We start from the raw sequence: 26,067 nt of genomic DNA on the forward strand, positions 1-26,067 counted from the left end.
TGGCTTTTTTGTTCTCTGTGATCAAAACAGCACAGTAACTTTCGAGGTAGCAGAGGATTAGTCCAATATAATATCATGGCTAAAGCTAAAACCAAAAAAGCTAAAACAATTTTTTTCCCCTCCTTAATCTTTGCTGAGACTACTCTCGAACAGCTCATGAATTCTAACAAGCATCATGTTGGCGTCAACATCTGGTAGCTTAGTGGTATGGTAATGCACACTTTTGCCGTGAGCTACCAAACAGATGTCACTGAAAGGCTTTTTAATTTAAAAGGGCTGGTTCCATAAAATTTTCTAATGCATTTCAGTAACTTACATTTGTGCTATATTGGACTCAATTGGGATAACAAGAAACACAGAACAGTATTAGAATTCACATATCAACACTGTTATAGGGAGGGACATCACTTGCGCATCACACTCTTGCAGAGAAAGCAATCTAAGCGAAGGTCAAGCCAGCAGGATAAATGTGGCTTCTTTCTGGATTTCAATCATGCCAGTCATAAGTAAGTCACCTTTTGAAGGGTAGTTAATCCTTGCTGTAGGGGCTAGAATTTAATAGCAGGCAATTGTGGCAGGTAAAAATTATAAATAGGTTTTAGACTCTTCCCAGCCCTTTATATCTGCGCACTGATACAGCGATTTCACAGAGAATTTGATATATGACAATAAAGAATAACATATAATGTTGAGTCCACAGGAGAGAGAAAAGAACGCACACTTTTTTCAAAAGTACATTTTTCAAGTACTGTGTTTTATAACTTAAAAACGCCCCACAAGACAGAACTGTTGATGGGTAGCCTTTCCAAAAAAATAAGCTCTTACTTAGAAGAGCTGGTGGAAGAAAAAAAAAAATCTGAAATATAACAGATACCGTAGTGCTTTCAGACTTGGAAATTTCCTTCTGATTCACACACACTGACTCTACAGCTCAGGGCTTACTAAACAGAGCATTACACAATGACCAACTTTGGTTCTTTGGGAATCACATAATGAATGCACAATTACAGTGCTGAAAATATTATACCATTATCCTTCTTAAATATTACTCAATTAAAAAAGGAAAGTTAAAACAAAATAATTTTATTAAAACACTTCACAATTTCTCTACTACAGGAAAAAGTGAGATGATAGGAAAGGCTCACGTGAGAGAATCTGAACTCCACCCCCAGTTTCTTATCCTACCATAGGCAACAGATACCCTCACCTCAACAAGGTCCAACTGGTAACAAAGGAATGAGAACAAAACTGCTAGCAATGTTTTGTGAGGAAACACAATGGGGGATTTCTGTAGAAGATCCTGCTAACAGTCTAAAGCAAAAGGAAAAGCAAGAAGGCGGCATCGTAAGAGAAGGATGAAGTCGATTTGTGTTCTTTAAAGGAGATAAAACGAGACAAAAGCAGGAAATGCTGGCCTTCCTTTATCCTGAGAACTTCTTAATGAAAGGTCAAGTATAGCTATCAATCATGATAAGGAAGAGGCGACCAAAGATATGACCTTCTTTGAGGGGAAACAAGTATGTATCAGATAGCACTTTTAGACAGAGGAGGACTACAACAGTGTATGTGGGAGAAAAGCAAACGCAGTTTCATGCCAGCATTTAAACAAGAAGTGAAAACTAAGCAGTTGAGATAGAATGAATTCAGACATGCAAGAGCCTATTAAGTCAAAGACTAGCAGCTAAGGAAAAGCTTGCTTCCAAAAGCTGTGAGGAGTGCAACAGAATTCTATTCCTCACTGCTGCCCACAGTTTGACACCTGGTTTTGGAGACGCATCTCCTGGGGGCAGCCACCCTTACTAGTTTGCTACTGAAAAGCTGCAGGACTCATTACATGCACTTTAAACTTCTGGTTTAAAGTTTTTTGCTTTTCTGAAAGACAACAATCCATTTTCAGTCATGCTTGACCTCATGTTACAAGATTTATTTACGGCATTCCCCTGTGAGTTATGCTTATGATGTCATTTTGGGGATGAAAAATCTGATGGCATGGAATTGCATTTAAAGTAGATAAAATCAAATATCTATCAAAATCAAATGTAAGTAGAAATACTTCTCTACCACAAGCCTTATACAGTTACCCTTCACTGGCTTTCTCAAACAGCAGTTCATTTCTATTTCTCGGGATAGTTTTAAAACATGGAATTTTTTTCAGTATCACTCTTTGGGACAAAAGAACACGTTTACCAGCTCTCGAGGTAGAAAGGCCTCCTCCTGACGAGCCACAATCAGACAGACAGTTTCCCCTTGCTTTGTGCTCCTCAGCATGGCTACAAGTTCCTCCTGGGTCCTGCCAGTGATGTCCCGTCCATTCACCTACCAGACAGAAAGAACAGGTGATGTCATATCTGTATGACTATCTTTTGTCATTTTCCCCTCACCTAAACACTGCTGTCATTCATTGAGAGAGCAAAAAAGAATTACCAACTCCCACATTTCTTCCCCCCACCTGCCCCTGCACAAGTCACTTCACCTTTATTCCCCTCATTTCCATCATCATGCAGGTCTGTAGTACTTGCCCACCTTGCAGGCGGTTTGTGAAGCCTAATTAGCTTGGAAAACACTGTGAAGAGGAAAATTATAAAAACAAGGCCTATGCATTATTAAACCTTAAGAGCTTGCTGAGGTTTGTAAGTAGAAATAACCTATTAGATCATGAGATAGTTTCTAACCTGATATATTTATCTGCTTTAAGAACGAAGATGTTCGAGCATCCCACGTGACCCTTGTGCAAAGCACACCTCCCCATATCATGGCATAAAAAACTTGTTGATAAACAGTACTGCCACGACACTTTTTTTTGTTAATTAAGGTCAAGAATTTTAATTCCATACATCAGCAGTATGTATAAGGAGACAAAATACTCATGCCAAAACCAGCAATGAAAAAAGGAAGAAGAAACTCAGCAATGCAAAACCAACAGATACTTATACTGACCTCCAGGATCCTGTCTCCGGACTGCAAACGGCCATCTTTTACTGCTGCACCTTTTGGTAAAATATTTTTCACAAAAATCGGCCCAGGACCATGTACTGAAGAGTCTCTGGTAACCACAGTGAAACCAAGTCCTTCTGGACCTAGAAGGTCAGAGAAAGAATTCCCAATGTAAATTTTAACAAGCAAATGATGATCCTTCAAAGTAAGTAAACAACATCAGTAGCACATCACAGGCACTCACTCAGGTTAGTGGGTTAAAAAAAGAAGGCAAACAAAAAGCTGTACACATGAGCTTATTTTCTGCACAGTATAGAGAAGACTTCTCTCAATGTCAGAACACAGCATCAGCTACAGATGGAAAAACCTTTGGGCAGCCCACAATAAAACAAAACAAGCAAGAACCCTAACTTTAAAGCATTTACCTTTTCTCTAGGTGGTTTTAGTATCAGCCGTCACATTAATGTCAATAGTCTTTGAAACAAATCAGAGTAATCAGAATTGTTTATTTATGAGCATAAATACAATTTAGCAGGTTTTAATGAAACTTTGTGAAAAGTAAAAAAAATCACATGATGTGAATGCAAAAACTGCTGACTACATGCTTTTATGAAAGGACAAGTTATATTTTAAAGCTTCCATTACTGAAGTCGATTACTACCAGGAAATAAACAGCCTCAAGTGTTAATGGATACACGTTTTAACAAAAAATTAGTGGGTAAAGTCAATATAAGCAATACCTGCTAATAAGCCACAAAAATCATCAGGATTAGTAGGGTCCACAATTTCATTGTTTTTTACTGAGGCTTGCTACTCATCTGGTAGTTTTCAGAGATATCCCATCTCTGACATTTCTAAAAATACATGTTACTGCTTCAAAATCAAAAGCACTGCGTCTAAGATGGGGAAAATTCTGAAGTAGGATTTGTTAATGCAAAGCTGAAGATTTCAGAAGTAAAAATGGGTGATTTAAGTTGAGAAATAACAAAAATTAAGAAATGACAGCTTGATTCCCTTCTTTATGTGTTAAAAGAATAAAGTTTCAGACAGTTTTTTAAAGGGCCACTTCTAGCATCAAATTTAACTCTCAGCCAAATCAAAGACAGAAATTAAACAGAAAATAAATGCTAATTGGGATCTGCTTAAGCACATTCTGCTACATGTGCATAAACCTGTTACTCCATGCAAAGACAGACATCTGCATGGAGGAGCAATTAAAGATACACTCACAAAATCAGCCTGCCGACAGCTGAATGCATACAGATGGGAAGAAAGGGTTTGTAGAAAACAAAGAAGGGAAAAACAGGTAAATCTGTGGTCAGCTTCCTGGATAACATGAAAAAGAGCCAAGTATATTTTTAAACAGATCTTTAAAAGAACGCAATAACCATTCTGATCAACTAGCAGATATGAATAAAAACAGTAAAGGTAAACAGTGGACAGTTGAAATTTTTCTTCTGTGCTGTGAAAAAGCTGAATCATCTCTTACTATCAGATGTTGCTCAAGAAATACCGTCCACATCATTGGGAACTGAGATGTTTTAGAAGTTAGTAAGTTTGGATAACAATTCAAAGATTTCTGAGAAAGCTGATTATTGAGAACATTGCTGGTAACACTCCTGTTAACATTCTTTTACCTTTTGGAATAATCTACCTTTTGGAAGATGCGGAACTTTTAAACTGCAAATAACTTGCTTGTACTTCTAATATCACTAGTTTAGTTAAAAGTTATCAATACAGAGAGTGTGACACAGAAATAATATAATCTCAAAAGACTTACCTTTTTTCAGTTCTATCTTTATTTTCTTTGCATTTTTTTTATTGCCAAAGCCCATAAGGGGGGACAGTGAGGGAGATGACGGCTTTCTAACCAGCCGCGGGAGGTTGGGGCTCTTAGCTTGTTGTAGTGTTGCCTGTACACCTGCCTCCAAGCTACTTGCTCCAGAAGGATTAATTATTTTCAGAGCAGGCTTTGGATGAACAGGAGGTGGAATCTTTGTTTTTGCAACTCCTTCTTCGTTATCCAGAAAAAGTGAACCAATAGCAGACCTCTCGTATTGTTCTCGATTATATGCAGGAAGGACTTCCAAGACGACACTATGAAATTTCATTGCCTGACGGAACATGTCCTGAGCCCTTTAAAAGAACGGTATGAAAAGTCACATAAACCAGAGAATTTGGGCAAAGTTTGAAGTTGTTTAAAACAATATGACAAAAAAGAAATAAATGTATCTTAAACATGGGTAAATAACCTTACCTTCACATCTACAGGGTCCCTTTTCTAAAAAGTACACATGAAGTAAGACTTCTCAACTATTACATTTCAAGTAGCAACAGCACATCTGTCAGGATTCCTAGGCTGCCTGTCATCCAGAATAAAATGGCATATGAGGAGGGCAAGTTCTGAATGCAAAAGCTTATCAAAAGACTCCTGAAGCTATAGTTTGCTATTTTTTCCAAGTGCTCGTCTGGGACATATTTGCTTGTTGGCACAGACACGCTGAGTGCTTATGACCAGGTACTGGACACATCTACTATGAGCAAGCTCAAGACTCCTTTTTTTTTTTTCTTTTTTTTTTTGAGTACAGCCTAGCAACCCCTCAGAGTCCTTCATCATCCCTAATGCAACTGCTGGCTGATCCCACACTGCTAAAAAAGGATGAGGGTATGGGATATATGGACATCTTCAGCAGAAATACTGTGGCTGTGAATAGCACAATAGACAAGAATGATGGCATGGGATATTTAGATATCAGGGAAAAAAAACCTGGGGATTGAAAAAGGTGCAACTATTTTTCTGTTTCTACTAAATGGATAAATTAATAGGTAGATATGAGTCACATCTCTCAAGCAATAACATCTTGCTAAAGTGGATATCTGGATGTTACTTAATCAGCGTTGAGACGTGCTCAAACCAACACCAGAAGCTGTGTTAAGGCACTGAGTGTAACTGCTCTCCTTGAACCAATTAACATGACAACATTCGGATCTCCAAGCACTGCAGGCAATTCAGAAGAGCTGGCCAAAGCCACTATTCATGCAGACTTCCCTGGATTTTGAAAAACCCATACATTTAGTCAACCAAGGTATTTTATGAACCTTGGGATTCTAACAGAATGACAGTGACTTCTTTCTTTCTATGTTTTCTTCTCCTGATAAGGTCAACTGATTTTCTTCTGTACTGCAGAAGATAACTCAAATACAAACAAAAGTAGTAGTTGAAGCACATTTTGAAAATAAAAAAAAAGTCAAGAACTTATGCTTAGCTGAGTCGGGTTAAGAGGGGAAATAGTGGTTACATTCATTTTTAAATAAATCACAGGGTACTTCTGAGAACAATTTATGTATCTCCTACATTCCAGTAGCACGTTTGTCCATCAGGCAAAGTCAGTATTTCACTGAAGTCTTGCTGTTGGATTTACACTCAGTTACACAACAGGAGACAACTCTGAAAGTACTTCTGAAGTAAACAGGTTTTTACAGTGATACAGAAAGGAAGTCACTGCAAACACCATCATATTGAATACACACCTTCCGAGGTCAACATTGCAGTACAGCCCCTCCACCTTGAAGTTGTAGGCAGTGGAAAGGGAGGGACTGTTTTGAGAGGGATTTTTCCAGCATGAAGATGCTGAAGTTGGGGCAGTCGCAATGGATATGGCTGAGGGAAAGTGACATCCTGGCTACACTGAGTGTATGCACACTAGGAGTCAAAATAACTGACAGGAGACACTTCCAGAAGAGAAATCTCAAACCTGGACAAGAAAGGTAGCAAGACTGATGTAGGAAGGTATTCTGCCACCACCACCCTCAAGGGTTAAGTTTCAGCACTGTAAAGACACTGTCCCAGTGTGCCTGCAGGGTTGTAGGTTACCTGCTCATCTACAGCCTGTGAAGGTTTTCACCAGGAGACCTTACCCGGATTGTAGAAACCATGGCATGCTCTCAGCACAAGGATGTAAACTAGATTTCTTTCACAGGTCTTCATCCTTGCAAGTAGCCACTTGGCCATATGTCACAAGGCAATTTAATAAATCAGTTTCAGGAGATGAGTATTTAAATACATGAAAGAGAAAATCTAAGATCTCCTCCAAACAAAACCAAAGAAAATGGAAATAACACAAGATATCCTATGGGAAAGCCTAAATGCGGTCTTCAGGGGCAAAATAACTGGCTCCACTTCAAAGAGGAAAAATAATGGGCGGAGAAGTTTACATTTCTTGAGACCCCAAACACATACTTTAAAGAAATAAGGGAGTCAATTAAAAGAGGTGCTAGAAACTGCAACACAACAGACTGTAATTGAAGAGATCAACAGCAACTGAAAAAGCAGACCAGCAGTCTCAATATATAAGACTATTATAAACATGGGAATACAGAAAGTAGGCTGCTGCCATTACAGCTGCGTAAGCAGCCATCATCAGGAGCAGTACAGAAAGCATCTGCTGAAAATAGAAAGAGACAGTATGTAACCGTCTCTGCTAAGTGTTAAAACAGCTTTTACAAGGGTTATGAAGAAATGTCAATTTGAAACTAGCAAGCAGATTTTCCTCTCACAGGAGAATGTGATGATTATTTTTGGGTCAATAGTCATTGGGACAACACTTTGTCGCGTCCATTACAATTACTGCATTTCTCTAATTTTACTTCTGTCAGGTCAGGAGAGTGATGTCACACCAGATGAAAACTAAAAAGCATATTCACTGCGATTACTTTCAACCCAGAAAGCTGTTTTCTTTTGCCACACTCAACAGCCAGGGCAGAGAGACGATGCAGAAGGCTATTCTGGAAGGCAATTCGTGAGAACAATGTAATAGGACATTGGACCAGAATTGAATTTGTCCAAGATACTACCCCCAGTCCCCAGGTGGACGTTGCACAGTTTTTTTCCTTGTATCCAATGCTACTGCAGCCGCCTTACTTGGTATTGCAACATAAAGTGAATTGGACCAACTAAATTAGTTGGTGCTCTAAACTACTTTTCAGCCACTTCTCTCTCACTCTTCAAATGGCAGAGAGATCGTCTGACAAGATGAGTGTCTCTAAAGAAACAACTGTCTTTGTATCCCTTTCAACTCCCAAAACAGTACGCACACTTGAAAGCCAAGTGTCCTGCATTCCTCATTTTGAAGGGAAGCCTGATGGAGAACTTGAAAATTTACTGCAACATTTCTGACTGACTCAAAACCTAGTAACCTTACAGAAAAATATTCTGAGTCCTCCATTCCACATACATCTCATGAGCTTAAAAAGTCTTTGGAGATCTAGTTACAGTCTGAAGATGGCAACAAATTTGTAAAGACACCACCACACAGGATTTTGAAACGCCAGATTTTGATTCAGACAAAGCCTTGTTTGGAAAGGGTATCTCCTCATTACAAACCTGTGCGGGGTCGGCAACAAATATTTTAATGTGATATCAACACTTATGGTTCTGCTAACACTGACAGCTTATGCAGGAACTTTCCATGGGCGAAGGGGAATGGCATGTACATCAGAAGGCAGCCAGTCCAATCTCAGAAACAAGTTAATACCTACTACAGAACTATTCTGGTTTTATGAAAATCTATTTTGTAAATATTTATCCCTAACAGTGAAATTACTTATCTGATTTTAGTCCAGAAACCTTGCACATTTGGCTTACTGTTTAGAAAGTTAAGCCTCAACTCCCTTGAGAACTCAGCAGGTTTTTGTTATATTATAAACAATCACTCAGCTGTCTAAACATATGGATTAAAAGTAAAAACAAATTACTATTTAATTACTATAGCAAGTATCTGTGAAATTTGAGAGGCTATTCTTTTGCGCAACAATGTCATATTAATTCACAGCCAAAGCAACCTGTTATTTAAAGTAATTGGAAATAGACAATAAATGTCAACAGATTTTTAGTAAGTCATGAGAGGTGAGAACATTTAGCTCAACTAGTCATAGTTTGACAATACTAGTATTTTAAAAAGTTAGATGTTTACAAACCCACAGCACCAAAAAAAATTAGTCTTAATTCATTTGCAAAAGAACACAAAAAAACTTGTTGCAACATTGACTCACTCTGAAGGCCATATGAGGAACAAATTTTGGAAAAAATAACAGACAAATTAGAAAGGGATAATAACTATTAATTTAAATAGCTTTAATTTTTTAAATAAGCACGGTAAGTTCATTAAGACTAAAAGAAGATCCCCTCTTCAATTTTTACCTTATTTGGAGGTTTCAGAATCACAGAATGGCAGGGGTTAGAAGGAACCTCTAGAGATCACCTAGTCCAACCACCCTGCTAAAGCAGGTTCACATAGAGCAGGTTGCAGAAGATCACATCCAGGTGGATTTCAAGTATCTCCAGAGAAGGACAATCCACAATCTCTGGGCAACCTGTTCTCTGTCACCCTCAAAATGAAGAAATTTTTCCTCATATTCCGATGGAACTTCCCATGCCCCTTGCCCTGCTGCTGGGCACCACTGAAAAGCATCTGACCCCATCCATCCTTTTTACACCTGCGCTTTAGATGTAAGTATTGATAAGATCCCCTTTCAATAGACAATTACGAAGTTTCTGCCAGGTATCAATTTTACAGGCTCTTCAGTAGAAATAAACATTAATCACTTTGTATGAACCACTTAATAAACATGGCATTGTATAAAATGCTGGGTGGTTACAAGTATCAGTAAACCAGCACTTACTGTGCAAAGGTTTTATCTGCAAGGTCCACATGGTTAATCTTCACAATGCATTCATTTTCATGGAAAAGTCCATCACGCCTAGATCTGCTATTTTCTTCAATACCACGGATGAAGAGTCCCAGCATCCTAAAATGGAAATAAAATAAAAAAGAAGTGAAAACCATCCTTTCTTCTGCTGGTATTAATTTATTGCAACTAAATATTAATCCCTACTGCGTATGAGATAAGATAAAGCAGACCATTATGAAGTGCTTCAACTAGAGAGAGGACTTGCAGCTCCCTTGAACAGGGAGGAGACTGCAAGAAACACAAAGAAAGCTCACTCAATGCTACTTGCTACAAATTTAGAAAGCATTAAGTCCTCTAGGTCATACTTGGAGAAACAAAGCAAAACACCTACATCTCCTCCAGGTAACAACTTGAATGCAGCTTATGCAATATTTGTCTGCCTCTAAATCAGATTACATTGTTCCAAAGCAAAGCACAAACAGATTAAAAGTAATTTTCTAACTCAACTATAATAAACTACAATCAGGCACCAGCATAGGATTAAAAATATAATGACTATTTCTATGTTTGCGAAGTGTCTGAACCACAGCATGTTTGTTACCAGGCTATGTGCAAATTGAAAACGGAGATGCAGCACAGAAACTTCTTGATAATGACTTCAGTGGGCAAGTGTGGGTGATCCAAAAGTGCAGTGTGGCTATCTCTGCTGGGAGCATCCCTCTATTTGAGACTACAAGTCAATGTAGATATATCCAATGATACCAGTATAACGTTCAAAAAAAACCCTGACAACTTCATGTTTGCGGAGACCTTTTATAATCAAGTTTTACCCACTAAATTTCCATACTGCATCAGCAAAGACAGATGACCTTTAGAGACCATTTTATATTGGTTATACTCCATAAAATATTAATGTGTAATTTCCAACATGCCAGCACTCCAATACCAAAACAGAAGCCTTGTGTATTTTCTCAGATTCATGACTGCTCCTCATATTTAAGTCCATTCTACAGATTCACAGCACGCCATTAACTATTTCAAATGACGCTATATTCACCATGCATATGATTTTAGATTTACTGTATAATAAGATTTGAAATTCGGTATTTATGTCATATCAACGTACTTTAAGAGAAAACTTGGTTCCTACTGAATATTACTTCTTCAAAACATCTCACAGAAAAAAATGATTCAACCTATCACAAAGATTCTCTTGCAACCTGTGTTATCACTCACTGAAGGATTCAAAGGGACGGGGTGGTGAGGGGCCACTGCCCTACTGATGACAAACATCCAAGTAGTGGTAATCGAAATCTAAACATGCAGAACTAACAAAATATGATTACACTGAGATGCAGACCAATGTAAGAATAGAAATAAAAGAAGTTAGAAAATAAGTCAGTGGCTATGATCTTCACTCATCCCGTTGTGTTTAGATGCTGCATCCATATAATGGAATGCCCACGTCTGAAACTCACTGTCTGTATCCCTGAATGAGTGGCTTAAGTTATACATACTGTGGTAGTTTAAATTCATTCCTCCATTACTTTTCCCCAAAGCCTCAATTTTAGCATTATTAGTTAATGCACTATAAGATTTTAATTTCCTTTTTAATTATATCAAGGTGCAAAAGAAAGGGGGAAAATTATTTCCATTAGTTTTGTCAATCCTGTATAAACTCACATTTTGTAGGTTAATGCAATGTTTTAACTCTACCTCCAGAAAAATTTTGCTTTGCAGCAGCACTACGCTAAAAGCAGCATTACCTTATTAGAAGATAACTTTACAACTGAAATACCAAACCAAGTTAGTCATGGCCAGTGTGCCCCCATAAATTGTAACTTGTCATTAACAGAAACAGAAGATGCTCTTCTGTACTTTCTCATGTTATGAGTTAAAATTTATACAAGAGTCTCAAGCTTGATTAAACAAAAGGGACAAGCAATTTAAGTCACTCTAGTGTTTTTACAAAGATATTAGTATTGTTTTGCCAAGGGTCATTAAAATTTCAAGTCTACTGTCTAAACAAGTAGCCTGTTTGTCAAGAAACTCTCTTCTCTGAGGGATTCCCAAAAACATTTGTAAATAAGGACATATTAACATGCATGTAATGTAGACCAAGGAACGCCACTTTTTCTTCATGGAGGCGTTTAAATGCCACATCCAAACCAGTGATACTTCAGTACAGAACTGTATTACAGTCACAATAATGACTCATGTTAATAGCATGCAACTTCATCCCATTTTTTTTGCCTAACGATCTTGAAATACAGGACACATGCTACAGCCTTTATGGCATGCCTATAACAAGGAACTATTGTCTGGATTTCAGGCTGGGATAACAAATATGAGTGCCTTTCTCACAACAAACAGGCAGCCTGCAAAGCCAAAGACACAACTCAGACCGCCTACAATTCCCTCTGAAAACCAACTTTCTTCTTGAGACAGTGACATTTTTCCAGGCAGTGGGTAGACATCCATTTTCCCTTTTGGCAGAAAAAAACCTACTCTGAATGAATTTGGCTTCACTTAAACTCAGATATTGCTGAGAAAACACTCAGGTTGACTTTTACAAGGCAATTGCGTCCTTCAGATTCTCTATCCTACGTGAAAGTTGACAAAGAAACATGTAAACATTATCCAACCTTTACCCTTGCAATAACTGTCTTTGTATTAAAGCAGCCATTTTACTACGGTGTCATTTATGGCACTGGCAATTTCCCATCTCTTATTCAGGGTTGCCAATGCCAAATTAACTATCCTCCTAAGGCTCTGTTTGTCAAATTTCAGCCTAGAATTTTTATTTTTTTTTTTACCACCTGAGTTACATAGCTTGGAAAACAGTTGTAAAGAAAATGCTGACATAGTCTTAACTACAGTACATCAATATGAGCATGCTGCTATAATAGGCTTTTGTGATCTCAAGAGACTACGTTAACTCATTTATAATTAAAGTAATTGTATTGTGACAAAGAAAGGTTCACGGCATAGTGCACATTTTTATAAATGCTATACAACCAAACCAGAAAAGGTGGCTTGAAAAATATGAGGCATGGACAGGCAAGCAAATTTTCTTTCCTTGTCTGACGTGTCACTAAAGAAGGGTCTATGGAGAGAAATCCAACTCGAAGAAGAACACAACCAAAATAACAAACCCAAGCAAAAAGCTGAACACAAAAGAAATCCTAATCCCACACCCACATAAACAACCCAACACCACAAAAAAATCATCCCCTAGTACCCACATCTTTACTATTACATTATTCTACAGAAAGTCTAGTTCACTGTTCACAGAACAAAACCAGAGGCAATTAAAAGGACTTATGAACAAAGGGGGGTGGCAATGTCTTATGCATAACTAAAATTATAAAATATTTTGGTAATGGAAGACAGTGTACCTATTTCATGCATTTATTCTTCTTACGGTTAAATTATTTTAAGAGAATCACAACTTAAATCCTTTTATTAACATACATCTTGAGCCATGTAGAAAATAACTTACCTTCCACTCAAAGATGAAAAAAAAGGCACTACATGTATTCCCAGGGGTCCACCTTCCCCAGAAATCTCCACAGTTTTTGTCATTTCACTAAAAAAAGAACACAAGGAAACACATCTCATGCTCCTTCACAGAATTCTCTACATTAAAAACACATTTCTGATTGATCATATAACAGGAAAGAAAAAAAATAGACTGCACTAAGATATAAAAATACAATAAAACCTAAAATTAATATCAAACTCTTCAGGTTTAAGATTAGAATTTGTGTACTTTAAAAATGAAAGACACCAAGCACTAAACATTTTCCTAAGTCAACCTTTAAGTAAATTAACAAGAATATTAAAGAATAATCTTTTATGTCAGGAGAGACTTCATCATTAAAAATAAATTTTAAATGTTCTTAAATTAAGCTTCACATGAGCTGCTTAATTTCCACACACAGACACACTACAAAACATGATGATGACACATTAAAGACAACAAGCAAATCAGTCAAATTATATTTAAATATCTTTATTTCTTCCCTCAGTTACACACAACCTCGCTGACCAAGAGCAAAAACTGCACTCAAGAGTGCAACTCAGCTCATTTTATCAGGAAGTTTCCTTCCTCAAAGACCATTATCAAAACCCTCTATATTATCTCTGACAGATTTTGCTGTTTCATGGCTATGTGCTGTTTCATTTCCTATTGAGAATTTTACACTGCCAGCCTTACAGTGACCTTAACTCTATTCTGGGTGATCGTAATTTGAACAGGAAGGCACCTGAGTTGGGTAGAACGTTGGAGGAGGGGAAAAGAGAAAGAAGAAGGAAAAAAAAAAAAAAAAAAAGAGTAAAGCCTATATTCTAGCAGATCACGTTCCTACTTTCTATGCTAGTCTACATCTTCTGTAACATTCCCTCCCCTCAAATCGCACCAAACATCATCACTAAGGAATAGCGGCAGTTGAAATGCCCTTGGTTATTGCCATTGACATTAGAACAGCTAGTGCATTCAAGGTATAAGCAGCACTGTGCTCACACACCAACCCTGTAGTGTTTAGAGAATATGCAGAACTGAACCAAATGGCCACTTTATCTACTGTCATGAGATAAAGACTCAGCCTCACAGATGCAAGCACAGGCTGCTGTTCAGAAACGTCTCCAAAATCCATGCAACAGCTTTAAAGAGTACACGTTCGCAAGACAAGAAAGATGACCAAGCCCCAAGCGATTTCTTTTTCCTCTGGGATCAACTCCCTGACTTGTGTTCTTATGACTGAATTTATGTGAGAAGAAATGCACAGGGGTAAAGGAGGAATCTGTGACCAAACCTTGACTTAGCAACACAGTTACACCAGGTTAGATACAGCATAAAACCCACAGCTAAGCTCTCTCTGAAGGACAACACACAAAGTCTGGCACTGCTTCCTAATTATGCAGATACCATGATGATGATGATGGTGAAGAACCTTTGTCTAGTTGCATAACGAATAATCAGAAACAATTTTCCCTACATACAGTAATTCTTAGTTTAGTCAGCTAAATAGGGACCAGAAGGTAGTTACGTCATTTTCTTTTGGTTTTGGGGAGTACGTAGGGGTGTTTCCTCTGTTGGTATTACTGGGGAGAAGGCTTTTTTGTAAATTATTCTTCCAAAAAGGCTGATGCTGAAATGAGTTTGTTTTCCATCTAAATGAAATGCACAGACCCTGAACAACCAACCACCGATCCCAATGTAACAGATTTTTCACGTTACTCTTATTTATAACGTGATCAGCAGGTGTTTCTATTTGCTGGTTTTGTTTCCTGCATTACCCACTCCATCAATCAATCGGGGAAATCCTGACAAAATATCCCTAGAAAAATTCAGAAAAACTTTTCCCAGTGAAACTGGTCAGAAAACCTCATCAGGGTAGCTACCAAACCCTCAAAAAGCGTGCACAGGAAATTAAAGGCTTCTTTCACCTCCATCTTGTACTTCCTCCAGTTCCCTTGACAAAAAAACCCCAAAAGGCCACTTTTATTGTCTTTTCAACTTCTACAGAATCAAAACATACAACAAATGGAGTAATCAAATCCTACAGATCCAGAAAATAATCCAAAGTAGTGAATGGACTTTTATATTACAGGAAAAATTTAAGGAAGTTGCAGTTGTCCCCAGATAACCTCATATTGCTAAATTACTCCAGGGAAAAGTTGTCTTTGTACACAATTGCAAAACAAAGCCAGATTTTTTGAAGGCTATCACGACAGACAGGTTAGCTGTCATATTTAATCAATGCACTTACAGTTATAAGTAGACTCAAAGCCAAAGAAAACATACCTGTTTATTTTTAAATCTAACATGAAATCTGCACACTAGGAAAAACAGGTTTCTTTGTGAAAACAAGTAGCCCACGTACATTGTGTATTACATTTTTAAACACTGTAGTACATCCTAGAATTATGGATTATTAAAGCACTAAATATTCAGAGTAAGAGCACTCTATACATGTATGTAAAAATGGTGCTCTAGAATTATATTTTTCATCAAAAATCCATGAGTCAGAATGATGTTTCATTTTCAAATGTGACTCTTAGTTACACGTGAGAAGACGACTGCCCTCTGCAACGGTTTTAATAGATCTCTGAGGACATGTTTCTGTATTTAACTACAAAAGCCTGACAGCTAAAATTAAAAAGTGGGATATCTGGGATTTGACTTTTTTTGGGTTTAGGAACCTCAAAGATTAGAGACTTAAAAAAAAAAAAAAAAAAAAAAAAGAAAAAAAGAAAAGATGCAATTCACTTATGCTGTCCATTTTCCAGCAGGTCTAATCTGCCCACAAGAAGAGCAGAACTCCAGCAGTGCTTTCACACTGGCTTACACTTTACACTGCAATGCAAAATGTATTCAGGACCAGGGCATGAATGAGATCCTAAACAGGATTAGCTTTGAGAATACTAATTACTAAACTCCACAGGCAGAAGGAACACCAAGGTGCTGAGACTCTTCAGTTTGACAGAGTCAAGTTAAGAAACTGAAAGGAGGAGGCGGGAGAATGCAGAATGGCTTTCCACTGCAGGCTGACAGCTGCAATACTGACAACAGAGAAGAGAATTTATGGGTTTTCTGCAATATTCCACACTTCTAAAAAACATCCTACCCCTCAAAATAGGAAAAATTTAAATTCCAAGTGTTAGTAACCTACTAGTGGCCTGCTCCTATTTTGAATCTCCCAATACATCTTAAATGCATTTTGCAGTAAAAGAAAAAATGAACCTAGCCTATCAAGTCAGTATAAAAGACCTAGAGTCCAATTGCCAGCTGGGAATGAGGGGCTGGGAGCATCGTTGAGTGATGCACAGAGGGTGCCTGGGTGTGTTATGCTGCTAGTATTTCCTGTGTGTTCTCCAAGGGGCAGACAGAGCTCCCACCTCAGAAAATACTGTCCTTGCTAAGTCTGCAACCCAGATTTTATAGAATACATACAGCTACATTCTTACAGCAATCAAAATAAGTGAACTTGTAAAAAGCATTTATCTCAGTGGATTTTATCCAAATTGTAGGGTCTACCCCAATTAAAAACATAACACTTGAGCTTCTTCAAATGCATCCTGGCATCTCCCTTCCCCTCACCACACTAAAGGTGCCTCAGCGGGCTCAGTGAAGAGAGAACACCTGCCTAGCATGACCTGACCGTGGCCTCCAAGACCCCATTCAACATTGTACTATTGATTTTTAACCTGAAGAAGCTGTCATCATTTACTCTCTAAATTCTTCATTGCTTGATGTTTATTGATTTCTGCCAGATTCCTTACAGTCTATCACATTTGTCAGGCAGGCTTGCCATGCATACTATTAAAAACGTTGCCGGGTACAGTTCAGCAGAGAGAGAAGACGTCTGCCTGTGTGTAGGAACACGCACAGCAGTCCGTTGGTAACATGGAAAGCAAGATGTAAATGCAGCACTGCACATCCAGCAGTGCATATTCAGTGCTGAATCAGTCTCATCTTCAGATTGGCAGTGCCCTTGCCGTCGAATGCTGTAGCTCCTTCTCCTGAAAACTGTATCAGGAATTAGCAGTTTGAGAGTAATGCCATGGGAAATGATCTGTTAGTTCCAGGCTTCTCTGCAAACTATCCAGTACTATTGAAGAGCCAATTCCAACCACTGAGCACACGGATCCTTAAAGGGCATCTCTCTCCAGAAAGAAACCTTTCTGAGTTTTGCAGCGGGACCTGAATCCCTAAGGTGCTTTGATCTTCCCCAAAACCTCACTCCTTTTAAAGGGACAGGCACACTACAGCTGCTCCATTCTATACAAAACTAAACAAACTACTCATGAAATGTAAATATTTACTATGAAATAATGTCAGAATTTTCCATTTCCATGTTAGGCGAGGTAATGAATCACCTTCTAACAAAAATGTGTTCATCTAGGAAAGATGCTGCTGTAATCTAGATTCTCCACCCCAAAAAAATTAGCGAGTTGTTGTGAGTTTACCTGTCTAAAGGTTCATAGAAATTAGGCAACCTGCAGACATTAGGATTTTGTGTCTTTTTTTTTTCTTTAAATCAAGTTGTTCCACTTCTGTGTTGTTAGACCAATGAAAGACACAGATGGTTAAAAAAAGAGTAAAATATGTAGAAGGGAAAAACACTGTAGTTGCACTTTAATTGTGTATCTGCAGTGCTTAAACCATGGAGCTGACCCTGACCTCTGCCAGAAAGAAGAGGGAAGACAGCAAAACAGAACATAATGAAAACATGTAATGAATTATCTATGCATAAATTACCCTTTGAGTTCCAACTAATCCACTGTTACTAAGCTAGACATCCACTTCCAAGCAGATTCATCTTTACTGTTCCATGCTACACTCATTTTTACTATGAAACAAATAGCAAGGTTTTCAAAACCTGTATTACTATGCATAGGGTGCTAAGGGATTCAATGGTAAAGGTTGTGACAAATACCTATCTGACTTCTGTGAAGTAGCAAGACAATGTGGTTACTTCAAAAATATTTCAGCCCTAGTCCAGAACACAAGGGGAAGCAAGGAAAAATACCAAGTTTTATACACTGATGGAATCGGCTTGGCTTCCCTTATTCTCAACACCATCTTTACTAGCAAATCCAAACCAAAACAGTCCACCTCCAGAAATTTCAAGAGCATTGTAATTAATCCTGTCTTTATTTATTCCAATGCAACCATGCCAATAATTCTGTTTCAAGTCTCTCTTCCAGCAAAGTTTAATTCTCAAAACATCAAATTAAAATTTTCAGGCTCCTGATACAGTCCTGAAAATTTCCCAGTAATTTTACAGTGAAATGTTTTAAAAATAATCCAGGCAAAGAAACTTCCTTCTTATTAGCTTCTGAACAGAGAAGCTAAAAATCCTCCACACTGCCACTCATTTCATTTATCTAACGTGCAACTAATTTTACCTACTTAAATCAGTGAACTGATTTCCTTCAAACAGAACAGTTTCCCTACTTGAGTGAGAAATATAAAACAAGCCAAGTTTGAAGCCTTTAACTTCAACTGACTAGGCTTCATAAATATTAATCATGGTGGTGTTCTTTTCTGCTTCCCTCTGAAATACCCATTATTGGCTGCAGTTAGAGAAGGAACACTGACCTCACACAGGTTGGTGCTCTGATGAGAAGGCTCAGATAATTTTCTTAGGTGATTAGCTGCTATTTTGCTAAAGTGCTATAGGTCATAATGATTACAAGCCTCAGTGACAGGAAGGAATATTTTCTAGTGAAAGCAGCAGGACAATAGTGGTTTTCTTCCTTCTTCCATAGCATGAAATGGCTCACAATTAGCCTGAAATATTAGCTTCATTAACATCACTTAACTTAACATGCCATATTTAAATGAAGGCTTAAGGTATCATGACTTTGTGGTCCTTCACGGCTCTAGTATCTTTGAAATATAACAAGAAAGATACCTGCACAAATGAGATCTGTAATACTTTCTTTCAGAAATAACAGTGTAAAAGGAGTCAAATTAGATATTAAGATGCTAGTTTTACTCCTTTTCAAAAATAATTTATTATTTAATACTATTTTATTAATAAATCCTTTGTTAGTTATATTTAATCGAATTACGATACCATTAAGATAGATAGTCTGCAGCAGCTCATCATTTTCCCTTATGGACATATTACTCAATGAAAAAGCTTGAGTAAAAGCAGTTTTAAAAACCCCAACACTCTTCAGTTTTAAGTAAAAAGCCACATAAGAATAAAATTAAATGCCTTTAAATGGAAATTCTTTGAGTTTTGAAATTCCAGATAATTTCACAGAAATACCAACTAACTCTGCTTTATAAAACAATGTGTTCTGAATTCCTCTAAATTCACTGTTTGAACAAACTGGAATATATTACAGATACTTGAATATAACACACAATTTCGAGGGTAAAAACCTCATACTGCCCATCTCAACACCTGCAGGCAAAACAGTGTTTTTAATCTTCTCAGGACACAAGAATCACAAGCAAGAATAATTTTGGTAAAATTATTTCACCAGGACACTGCATTTAATTAAACACTGCTCCTTTCTCTTATTTTGTTTTGGGTTTGGTTTTTTTTTGGCCAATGTCTCTCCTTAATGCATCCATCTCAATCTGGATTAAGACAATTCATTTTACTTCCAAAAACCCTGTAACCAATGCAGAAAGGTTCTAGGAATACCTTGTTCTGGTCAGCTTTCCTTCTGCTCCCTATCTTTTCAACACTGCTGCTCAAGCATCAAGCTGGCCTCAATCTATATTCTTTATGACTTTTCCTTTCATACTCCTCTGCCAAGAATTCAAGAGAAATCCTCAGATATCTGCAGAAATCCAGGCTTATTGTTGACTGTTGTGCAACATGTCAGAGAAGTCCTGGCCACTGCAGAAAACTGAGTATCTCTGGAAAATACCAGATGCCTTTCTCAGTCAGTGCTTCCAATGGCCACCAAAATCAGGTTACACAAGATTAAAGTCAAATGAGTATCACAACCTTCTTCTGAAGAATCCTAAACGCAAGCAATGACTTAACATGACAAACAATACCACGCTCTCAGAAAATTCCTGAGAGGACATAGATGATCTGAAACACCCCAGTAAAAGCCTAAGGACAACAGTAAATGTGAGCATAGCATGCACAGAGCCTGATTAATCCCCATTACAAATTAACGGATCAAGAGACAAATGAGTGCATATATTTGGTGATGCATAATAATTACCTCAGGTGAAACAAGCTGTAGAAGTCTTTAGCAACATTCCATAAAGAGAAAATAAGCATTAGCAACTAAGCTAAGTTCTATACCTGCCTGATGAACACTAATCAGCTAGTGTGTAACTTGGAGGCCCGGCAGGTGCAGAGAAAGCTGGAAGAGCACTCCAGTTCCTTTTCGTGATGAGACCATTCTAAAAATATGTATCAGTACCAGCAGGTAAGAAAAGAAACTACATAATGGCATACAAAGTAGGTGACAGGGAGGCCTCCAAGAGCATGGAAAAATGCAGACAGGCGAGTTGAAAAGCACAACTGTATCAAGACGTAAAAAATTCTCCATAAATTCAATTAAACAATGACTCAAAGAACATGAAAAACTAAGGCACTAAAACTCCTGCACAGAAAAGACTAATTTTTTATATGCTAAAGAAGGAAAGGTGATCCTTCCACCAAAATCCTGGCTTGGCCCAGAGAACCACCAAGGTCCCTGCTCTCCTGAAGGGAGCTTATAGGCAGGAGGGGATTCGACTTTTTAAAAGAGCAGATAATGGCAGGACAAGGGGGAATGGACTAAAGCTAAAGGAGGGAAGGTTTAGATTAGATATTAGGGGGAAGTTTTTTACAGAAAGAGTGGTGAGGTGCTGGAACAGGATGCCCAGAGAGGTAGTGGATTCCCCGTCCCTGGAGGTGTTCAAGGCCAGGTTGGATGGGGCCCTGGTCAGCCTTGTGTAGATCCAGGCCTGGAGGTTGGTGTCCCTGCCTGTGGCAGGGGGGTTGGAGCTCTATGATCCTTGGGGTCCCTTCCAACCCAGACCATTCTATGATTCTATGATTCTCTCGTGAACTTCCACACAGGTTCTCGTTATATCAATTTTATGCCTCTTTCTCAGACCCCATACAAGTAAAGTGGGAATATTAATACTCGATTTTTCTCAGGTGTTTGTGAGGACAAATGCTCCAAGATTAAGGCATGCAGATACTGTTTACTTCATGGTTATCACCTTATACTGTTTTGACAAACAACTGTAAGTTTCAAAATCATAGCAAATTATTGTTTTCTGTCATCAAAATCTAAACAAATTAATTTTTTACATTTTAGCTGTCACGTACAATTTTGCCATTCTAACTTCATTATACAGTGTGCTATGATACCAGTACAGTTCTGCAACAAATGCAGCAACTTCAGTCCTTTGCCTACTCAAAAAGGTGACCTCGACCTGAGCCATCAGTCAAAACTGAATTCTAAGCTTATGGTGGGACAGAGGAATAGCAGTATGGAAACATTTTGCTCTAAATTTGCCAGGTTAGGTCCTCTACTACCACCAGTGGTGTCACCCTCATCCTAAATCCTGAACACAGCACTACATTAGCTACTAGAAGGAAACTTAACTTTATCCTAGCAGAACCCAGAACCACTGGGGATCTGACTGACCTACTTTATGTGCCACTGTATTGCAGCCCAGCTTGTTAATTTTGATGTAACAAATGTAACCAGCAAAATTATGTTCTTCATTTCGGCCATTTAGAATTTTCCCTATGATTTCAAGGAACAATAAATCTCAAAGCTCATTATTAAACATCTTGAGAACACCTTGTTTCTTCTTGCTTCAGCTATGCAGCTCTCAAATGTTACCACATTGGCTTCCAAAGCAGATCATGTATTTACCTAAATTTTGCTCAAAATTTAGGCTGGTCAAAAGAAAAGTTACTATCCAAACTATAAGCGTGACCACTACCACCTTCAGTTGTAACAGCACTGGCCATCTCTGGTTTGTTATAATTGAAGAAAGGATAACAACATGCTCCCATCAGTGAGTCAATGCACAGGGAAATACTGCAAATGCTGGCTACAGTTTTTCACGGTGTATAAACCTGGACATAAAATCTACTACAGGATATAGCAAAGTAATAACCTTACCTCTCAAAACCAGAGGTGACATTTTAACTGAACAAAGATTATTTTAGAATTATAAGGCTCAACTAGGTGGTTATTTATTGATATATAATACGCTACCTAAAAACATCCTTTGCATTAAGACATTAAATAATTGCAGGACTGAGGAGACAACAGTACCATATCCACCCTTAGACTACAAACACTGTAATAAAATCATTCATATTCATCAACAAGGTTAAAAGACTGCCAGGCACAAATATGTACCTCAGTGTGTGTATATGGAGTGCACTGTTAGGATGGGGAAAGGGATGAGAAGGAAGAGATCGAACTTATGAGCACAATGCAGATTTCACAGGTGCAGCTGGAATGAGAAGTCAAGTCTTGTCTTGCATGTTGATAAACCACACTTGAGACAGCACCAAACAGAAGACGTTCCTACCTGACAGGGAGCCGTGCCCTCTGGGCCAACAAAAGTTCCGTGTGTCCAGTGAGGTTCATCTCCCCATCCTGAAAGGAGACCTGGGAAGCACCCTGTTGAGAGATTTCAAAGCACATTTTGAAACTCTGTAGGTACTTACATATATAGAACAATGGCTCTGTATGTATATGTGTGTATATATATATTTCGAGTGAACATTTGGAAAAGAAAACAAATCCTAAGTAACAATCTCACTGACAGCAAGGAGTGAAAGAGCCGTTCTATACACAGCATGCATGACAGCATCCTGAGAAACAGGAGGGTATCTAAAAGTCATGCTCTTCAGAGAATCTCACCATCCTTCCACTGGAAAAGCTTCTGGTAGTGCTTCCTTGTCTCCCCCTCTAACCTGAATATCACTCTTTCCCATCCTGAGCCACCTCCATTCTCACAATGGATTCCACAGACCTTGGATAAACCCAATGGATGACTTCTGCTCTTTCCACCCCTTAACACCCTAACATTTATCTGGTAAAGACATATTTTCAGAGTAATTTCACAGAAAAAGAAGTTACATAACTATTTGGCCAGACACAAAAATACAGTGCACACGGGGACCTGACATTAATGCTAAAGCTCTTGAAAACTATTACTTAACTTTCTTTTTGTGATCCTTAGACTCTTAATGTTTGCATTTTTTTCCATTCTGGAAGAGGGAAAGAGGTACCAACGAGATAAGGCCACTGTCAGCAGGTGATATATTAGCTTTAATGTACTGTACTTCATTGCGACCCTTATGGCAATAATGTAAACAGAGCAAAATCCGTAACAAAGACCTTTTTTGGAGAGGTCACTTCTGCCAGCTCTGCAACAGGAATATAGCTGGAAGACATAAATCTTCAGCTGTCAACGCACTAAGAGAATTCAATTCAGAGCTTGATCTTAACTAGATAAAGCTTAAAGTTAATCATTATTTTTCTGTTGTTGCAGTGGTACAGTTTTCCAGTGTACATACTTGCCATATCAAGTTGTCTCAAGGTAAAAGGCAGCAATGGTACAAATTAATTCCAAAGACCAAAGCGAACTGGATAGGTAATTTAATTTTCTGTAAAAGCTCTACACTGTATATTAGAACTTGCAATTTCTATCAAAAGATGGTTCTACTCAGAAAGATGGTGTTTTCAGTCCCTCAAAAATTTGTAGAACTTATTTTCAGTTTATAAGTTGGGGGCAAGAATCAGTTCCTTTGCGTTTGAACCTGCAATATTGGTAGCAATTCTCTTGGTGTGTTAATCAGAGCACAAGCCAACAGTCTTGGGTTCCACTGCAAGACCAAGATAGAGCTCACTGAAAGTAAGCTCCTGTCACTAATGGAAGAAATGTTTTAAAAACCATGTATTGAGTATGTTCCATCTCTTCCAATCACTTTTCATAGTGGAACCACATGTCAAGCAGCAATTCTTGTTATATGAAGCATATTCCATACTAATCTCATAAATCAGGAGCTCAACCTCAAGCAGCACGTTAGCAAAAGAAATCTGACACAGCCCTCATATGTTGACTTCATCTTGAAAAAAGACAGTGAGCGCCTTGGTAGCAACAAATGCCAGAAGCAGACAAACCTCTTAACAATAATGCTCTCAACAAAGCTAACCTCCTATAGCTAAGCACTAAAACACTGGCACTAGAAAGGCTCTTCTTTTTGGAAGGCTGAAAATAGCCAAGCCATGAGCAGATTTTGGGTAGTGAATTAACTAGACTCTCTTTTCTTTCAGGCACTGGCTACAGCACAGTGCTGCTCCGTGTAAGACATTTGCTACTCTTACCTCAGAGCAGTCTACACAAGTCAGGATGAGCTACATTATTTCTCTATTTCCAGGCTTTTGGTTACCGTGGTTCTTGCTTTTGTTGAGAGTTGGATCCATACTTGCCCTCTATCTCCACTTCCCTAGGAAACAGGTTTCACAGCAATGACAAAGACTGATGTTCAGAACACAATCTCATCTTACATCTCTGTTGACTGACTCACAGGTTTTAAACCACAAGAAACCATTTTCTGATCCACAGTCTTAGACAGCAGCCAACATCTTTCTTTCCTGCTAAAGACTAGGCTAGCAAAACGTGTCCTGAAAGTGGCTAATAGTATTTAGAGATACTAAGGATATTAGACCCTCTGTAGAGGTCTTAAGGAACTGATTTAAAAACACATCAGAAATGTTTCAAGGCACATCCATTCCTGTGCCAGAAAATAATGATCCAGCCTTGTGAGGTGCCTGACAGTCTCAGATTTCCACATCATCATCATTCCACAAGATAAAACTTCTGTGAGGAATTAGAGGATGAGTTTTGGACTCTGTAACAGCAATTACAGCTGGGTTTTTTTACTGTTGGTTGTCACTGGGGTTGTTTTTGTTGGTTTGGATATTGGGTTGTTGGTTGTTTGGGGTTTTTTTTTGGGTGAGGTGGGTGTTTTAAGGCTAAAAGCTCCTAAAGATAAGTTACCCTTGACTCAGATGGAGAGGAGTGTGCCAAAGGATTTCAGAAATGCCATTGGGGAAATTCAGCATCACAGCCCCCATCCTGCATGCCACTGCCTATTTTGACTGAAGGCATATAGTGCTCACACATTTAACAGCTTTTCACATGCTGAAGTCAGTAAACACAAACCCAGATATATTTAGTCTTAACTGATCAAGGAAACATGGACCATAACACTGAAATTTCAATTGAACTCTCTGAGAATGACATTAGAGCTCCAGTCACGTAACAAGCACTACAAATGGACAAATTCCTTTCATACTTCAGCATTTCATTAGAAGCACAGCAAATTTAAACAGCTCATCTCCTGCCCAACTAGCAGAATGACAGCAAACCAACAACACACAAGTAAAGACACTATTAGAAGACAATGATCCAATACACACAAAAATTCTCCATCTCTTGTATGTTAGAGCCTGTCGGTTTTGCAATAGTAGCAGAAATAACTGCGCCGAGGCCCAAAACTTGACTCAAGTTCAGCTGACAGTGTAAGAGATTTACAGCGACACAACTGTGGTTTTTTCACTTACATATAAAATGCAAAATGGTGCAGTAAAAACAAAAGCCAACAAAGCATATGCATCTAAGAACAGTGCAAGTTTTTTAATTTATATAATTTGAATTAGGCCATTTTTCTTTGTGCTACAAAAAGCATGTTTGTCAAGTTAGGACTGAAGGAGAAGAGAGAGATCCTATTAAATAACAGCTCTCTGCAAACAAATGCAACACAAATGCTTGAGAGTCTCATATTCATTATGTGAGAGCTCTCAAATTAGGTATACATGTACGTCTAACACCAGAAAGAGTGACAGAGCACCCATCAGTAACATTTTCTCCTCTGACAAAACAGTCTTCTTAATTAAACTCTGGGAAAATACAAAGTCAGCATA

The 26,067-nt window shown here is 38.2% G+C and overlaps 1 protein-coding gene across 1 annotated transcript in view; it reads right to left on the bottom strand.

Moving 5' to 3' along the window:
* PARD3B (par-3 family cell polarity regulator beta) overlaps positions 1 to 26,067 on the bottom strand; it is a gene marked incomplete at its 5' end in the record, with an annotated part of 406,028 nt that overhangs the window by 211,068 nt on the left and 168,893 nt on the right. Inside the window, 6 exons of the mRNA XM_084264986.1 lie at positions 2,188 to 2,316; positions 2,938 to 3,077; positions 4,715 to 5,070; positions 9,616 to 9,741; positions 13,127 to 13,213; positions 22,661 to 22,752. Coding sequence (XP_084121112.1) covers positions 2,188 to 2,316; positions 2,938 to 3,077; positions 4,715 to 5,070; positions 9,616 to 9,741; positions 13,127 to 13,213; positions 22,661 to 22,752 — 930 coding nt within the window. The remainder of the gene's footprint in view (positions 1 to 2,187; positions 2,317 to 2,937; positions 3,078 to 4,714; positions 5,071 to 9,615; positions 9,742 to 13,126; positions 13,214 to 22,660; positions 22,753 to 26,067) is intronic.

The sequence above is a fragment of the Gallinula chloropus genome, assembly GCF_964237585.1.
Source record: "Gallinula chloropus genome assembly, chromosome: 5".
In the NCBI taxonomy this organism is placed as follows: Eukaryota; Metazoa; Chordata; class Aves; order Gruiformes; family Rallidae; genus Gallinula; species Gallinula chloropus.